The 6,000-nt window shown below is 38.5% G+C and overlaps 1 protein-coding gene across 2 annotated transcripts in view; it reads left to right on the forward strand.

Moving 5' to 3' along the window:
* The window catches only part of CD164L2 (CD164 molecule like 2), a 94,253-nt gene extending 89,683 nt beyond the window's left edge, over positions 1-4,570 (forward strand). For both annotated transcript variants that reach the window (XM_075198126.1, XM_075198124.1), the window contains one exon: positions 4,145-4,570. In XM_075198126.1, coding sequence (XP_075054227.1) covers positions 4,145-4,163 — 19 coding nt within the window. In that variant the 3' untranslated portion in view covers positions 4,164-4,570. The remainder of the gene's footprint in view (positions 1-4,144) is intronic.
* Positions 4,571-6,000: the final 1,430 nt, after the last annotated feature.

Below are 6,000 nucleotides of genomic sequence, written 5' to 3' on the forward strand. Positions count from 1 at the left end.
AAATCCAGAACCTTACTTTTGTGCAACAACTACTTTTCTTCTCTGTTTGCTCTCTTCATTTTATATAAGGGATATCATTTTAGCTTCATTAACTATTTTATCCAAAGCAATATGTTTATGAGATAATATAATACACAAAAAGGCAGAAAAATCTTCAAAGGACACTTCCGTCAGCTTATGGTTATATGAGCAGAATGGGTGAGGGAAGGTGCATATGCACGTAGTCAATGTATAGTAAGAGTGTGCCAATGTGGTCTCCGTTATACCTCCCCCCACTCCCAACTTTCCCTTCCCCCAAAAAAATATGCTTTTGCATATATCATTTGAGATTATGTATACTTTGCTTTTGACTTGTCTGGCTATTTGAACACAAATATTGTCTTATTCCCCTTGCATTGTACACTCGATTTGTGCTTTGTTTAATGTAAGTTCTTATTATTTGGCCACTAATGTTTACATTGTTTTTTTGTTTATTGTTTCATTGCAAATATAAACATATACATTTCTTAAAAAAATTAAATTATAGTAAGTGGGAGTAATAGCTGCTGTCCTGGATGTTGCAGTCTTCCTATGCTTTAGGACATAGAATAAGCCGCCACAAAAAAACAAAAATTGCATCTGCAAGTTTAATTTTAGTATATTACGCAATAGGATAATATAGTACAACTCTGACTCTTCCGCATATGACTCCTCCTATAATTCAGCCTAAATTTGGTAATTGTCCTTCTAGTCTTCTAGTGCTGCTTCATTACTAAGTCCTTAAAATTCTGTTGGTATATTGGAGAATCAATGTCTTTATAATACATAAAGCAGTCAGCAACTGTACCCTTGTCTACCTGCCGTTTTCCCCAAATACTTTCCAACTTGGTCCCTTAATTCTTGCTATAACCCATGACTGTTCTATTCTCTCATTAACTACTCTCATTTGTGTGTTCATGTCTTATAAAGATGTATTAGAAGGTAATTATACATCATTTTTTCATGGGTGGAGTTCCGTTTGTATAATTATACCTTATTTTTATAATTACATCCCAAATAACCATTCTTAACTTACATAAAGGTGAATTCATTCAAAACTGATTAGACAGGAATGAGCTAACTAGCTGTTGTAATATTTAATAATCTCTCTTCGGTTACTTTCTCATGAGTACAAGACATTTTCATGTGTAAACAGGTTATCTATCTAAAATCTAAAAACTAATTTGCCCCATTTACATACTAATAAGAGAAAAGAAAGTAAGAAAAATCACTTTCAGTTAATATAAACACCTTCTGGGTATTTCATGATCCTCCCAAAATTGAATGCATTTTTTTTAAGGGAGTACAATATAAGGGACCATATTATCTCACTTTGAAGGAAATGAGGCTAAATAAAACTACATGTACCAGAATGCTGTGTTACAATGAAAACATCCAAATGCAATCTATGGGCTTGATGTTAGGAGCTGATGCGCTACAGCCCACGCTATCCTTAGCAACAACGGGAACACTACCTTCCCCATATAAAACCACATATCATGCTGCCGCCCTCCGGCAGCCATTAAGCACTATGCTACCATTAACATTAGTCTTTTGCAGCCATAACACATTAACCCTTTTGCAATTAACACCATGGTAGCATTTCTCCCCTGTCACCTAAACCCCCTGTAGCCTCAACCATACAAGATATAAAATGCAAACTAAGTTGCAAAGGAGCTTGCAACTTAGTTTGCATTTTATATCTTGTATCACTGTGTGTGTATATGTTTCTTTTTAATATTTCGCTCTCAGTTCTACCTTTTAATGTATACCAATAAAATTCAGAGATTTTAACTTCTATTGTTGGAGTGCCCCAATTACACTTCTTTCCCTCTCTTTGTACTATTAGAGCAATGACACTAACACACGGCAGTTCATAGCACATATAGGAAACATTTCTACACAGCAGTGGCAGAAAAGTGGTGCAAGATGGAATTGATCATGAAATCAGTTATGGTTCATTTGATCACTCCACCCGTTCCTTGGATAACTGGGGTAATTCTACAGCTAATACATGGACAGAGTGAAGCGGGCGGTCATGTACAAGGAGACCTTCAAAGGCGGGAAAGGAATCCCGGATATCCCCACCATGCTCTGCGCCTTTTTTGTCTGCAACTCCATCCGCAGAACTCTTTTTGAAAAAAACATTTGCTCTGCTGGGAAGTCCATGTCTCGCTTTTTCCTCCTGCCTCTTTGGAGTACCTTTGGTTGGGACAAGTGGGACACCTCCTTCCCTTACAACTGGACTACACCTTGGTTTAACCTGAATGTTGGACAATTTGTCAGGGAGCACCATCTGGAGGGACTTAAACCAGACTTGTGAAAGCCAAAAACTGTCCACAAGCTCATCAGAGCTAAAGACATTATGGAGTCTGTTCTAGGGCTCCCTGATGCAACGACAAAACATGTGTGGGAGAATGTGGCCTCTAAGAAGCTGACTAATAGACACAAAGACATTGCATGGATGGCTTGGAACATGAACATAATGACAGTGTGCCCAGAACTTGCCTTTCATACCATTCGGTATTTTATAGATTATTTCCTGGGACCCACATCATTGGGGCAATCCAGGAGGCCTGGAGCCTAATGAACTGCTTTAAGGACGCTATTTGGCTTGCCAGGAATCGCCTCATCTTGAAAAGGGAGAAGATGACCATCCAGGACTGTTGCAGGCTGATCCACAGCCTACTAAGAGACTATAACACCATTGACAGTCCTGAGGAAGATGATTAATTTTCTGTCTCCCTCTTCTCCTTCTCCCCCTATGTGTCTGTTTATTCAATATAACACTGTTGAATTTGCCTGCAAATTCAGAGACAAGCCTGCTTGTTTTCCTATTCATCAATGACTCTTAGCAATGGAGCACTTATCTTTGGGTGTATATTAGACCCTACACTTATTAGTGCAAATTAAGAAGAAAAGCCTGCAAGGACTTGTAGATTACTGTTTCAACAATGACAAAATTACCAACGCAGCTCTTCTATTTGGGTGTATAACTGTATATTAGACCCTACACTTAGTAGTGCAAATTCAGAAAAAAAGACTGAAAGGACTGTTATATTAGGATTTCAGCAATGACCAAATGACCAAAGCAGCTCTTCTATAAGGGTGCATATTAGACCCTACACTTATTAGTGCAAATTCAGAAAAAAAGATTGAAAGGACTGGTATATTAGGATTTCAGCAATGACCAAATGACCAAAGCAGCTCTTCGATTTGGGTGTATATTAGACCCTACACTTAATAGTGCAAATTAAGAAAAAATTAAGATCCGACGTTACAATCCGAAATAGCGCGAAAGTACCAGGTCGACTCGGCTCGGTACTCAGAACCCTTGAGTTCAGGTGGGCTCCATTTTCTGGAAACCAAGCCCGCCCATCTCTGGTTAAAAACTATAATGCATCAATTGTTGTAATGCTTTGTTTCAAATGTTTTATATATATATATATATATATATATATATATATATATGTGTGTGTGTGTGTATACATATATATGTGTATATATATTCGTGTGTGTATGTGTATATATATGTATGTGTATATATATATATATATATATATATGTGTATATATATGTATATATGTGTGTATATATGTGTGTGTGTGTGTGTGTATATATATATATATATATATATATATATATACACAAAACAACAACAAATTTAAACAGTCTGTGAAGTTATGTATTTATGAACAGTAAGTCCAGGCTTAAAATGGTCCCATATACACAGATTTGATTGTTTGTACAAAATGTGATCGTGCCAGAGAAGAAATGATCGGTTAGGTTGCAAAATGTTTGCCTGTGCAGTTCAGAAGAAGCTAACCTGTGCAATTAGAGCAGCCACATGTGGTTTTTCCATGTAAAGATATTCTAAATTGGTGCCATCATTTGCATTATTATTATATTATAATACCTCACAACTGTCTTGATTTGGTGGGGCATCTCGATTTGCGGCGCCCAATAGGTGTGAGGCTTAACAAGAAAGTGAGTGGGGTTTAAACCAAATATGTCCATTTGTGATCGGGGCAGGGCTTAATGTGTCCCGTCTTCGGGTTTCTTAATGTTGGGAGGTATGTATAATCCTATAATAATCTAATCTTCATTCTGTTCTCTTATTTGGCAGGGAGGAAACTCCTCAGTAGGACCAGCTGACATCTTTTATTTCTCAATCATCTGACCAGTCGCACTCTATCTTCAGATTCAAGGGAAAGGCTTCATTTACATGGAAGATGGACAACGTCAGATTATTGCACAACATGATTACATGTTTAACATATATATGCTTCCTGAATTTGTAATTAATCTGTACATAACCTTTCTGTTACTCTGTCCATGAAAAACCCACAACAGACTTGTCTATTTACCCATATAATTATTCCTCCTTGTTACTTTAAATTGCTGCTCTTGTCTTCAAATAGTTTTTTTAGTATATTTGTCTGGAACCTCTCACACTGCATACATGCTTTCTAACCTTCTCAAGTGGGGAAAAAGGGCCATGTGTATTTATTGGTGCCGAGATTATCTATCTATAAATAGCTTTGCCTCCAAATCATGGTATCTGATTGATCCCCCCCTTTAATTATCACACATCATACCCCATGAATTTATTTTCCCCATATAATGCCCCTGTATTTATTCTCAAATGAGATGCCTAGAACAGCTAATATAAAATGCATTCATTTGGAGTGTACCTACCTGTGAGCTGGCTCCTAAACAACTCTGAAGATGCAGTCACGTTCATTCTCTGACCCCAATCAGGCACAGGTAGCAACTTGGTGAAATGAAAATGGTTGGGAGCTGTGCTGTATTCACTGACCACTCTCAAGTAGAGATAAACATCTCATTTCAGCATCAGTGTGAGATAGTGCTTATATGACACCTGTCACAATAAGCTCTACCTTCCACCAAATGTAAATGACTTTGCTGCTATTTAAATATATTCCACATGGTACAATTTCCATGAAAACACACAGCTATATAGTCAAATAAAATGTTATCTTCAAGAAAAAAATATAATTAATCTTAATCTTAGCCTATTTCTCCTCTTGTCATGCTTGCCCCTTAACCTTCTTCCTCCCTCCACCATCACACTAACATATCTCCTCCTCATACCTGCTACAGAGTCTGATGCAGGAGAGTTATAGTCTTCCAAATAGCAGTTTACACCAATGCTGCTCCAGATGAGAAAGTACTCAGGTGTCTCCTGATGACAAGGTGCTTTACACAAACTGGCCACATGGAGCAGTAACCTGAACTGCTGTTGTATAGGGCAGTGCATTGATGTTAATTCCTACCTCCATTTAGCGCAGCTCTATGACCCCTCAGAGGTGGCGTGCTGTAATGTTTGGTGGAGGAGGGGAGACGCGCCCTTAAACGCCCTACATGGTATATAGATTTGGTCCCCTGCCTGTACCTTAACAGAGATGGGACTAGATCCAAGGCCGACCCTGGGCAGTCGGCCTATCTGCCCTTTATAAAATCTACTACTGATTCTAGGTGCATAGGAGGCACATCTTTTCTGTTTTGACACAATCTATTAAAGAGAAAAACAACATACACCAATCAGCCACAACATTAAAACCACCTGCCTAATATTGTGGCGATCACCATCTTTCTGACAAAACAACTCTGACCCGTCGAGGCATGGACTGCACACAACCTCTAAAGGTGTTTTGTGGTATCTGGCCGCAGATACTTTAAGTCCTGTAAGTTGCAGGGTGGGGCGTCCATGGCCTGGACTTGTGTTTTCAACATATCCCACAGATGTTCGATTGGACTGGGAAATTTAGAGGGCAAGTCAACACTTTGTACTCTTTGTCATGTTATACAAATTATTCCTGAACAATTTTTGCAGCGTGGCAGGGCGCCTTATCCTGCTAAAAGAGCCTGTGTCAAAGTAACATCCACATGAATGCCAGGTCCCAAAGTTTTCCAGCAGAACATTGCCCAAAGCATCACACAGCCTCCAACAGCTTGCCT

This window comes from Mixophyes fleayi, chromosome 2 (genome assembly GCF_038048845.1).
Source record: "Mixophyes fleayi isolate aMixFle1 chromosome 2, aMixFle1.hap1, whole genome shotgun sequence".
Lineage (NCBI taxonomy): Eukaryota > Metazoa > Chordata > Amphibia > Anura > Limnodynastidae > Mixophyes > Mixophyes fleayi.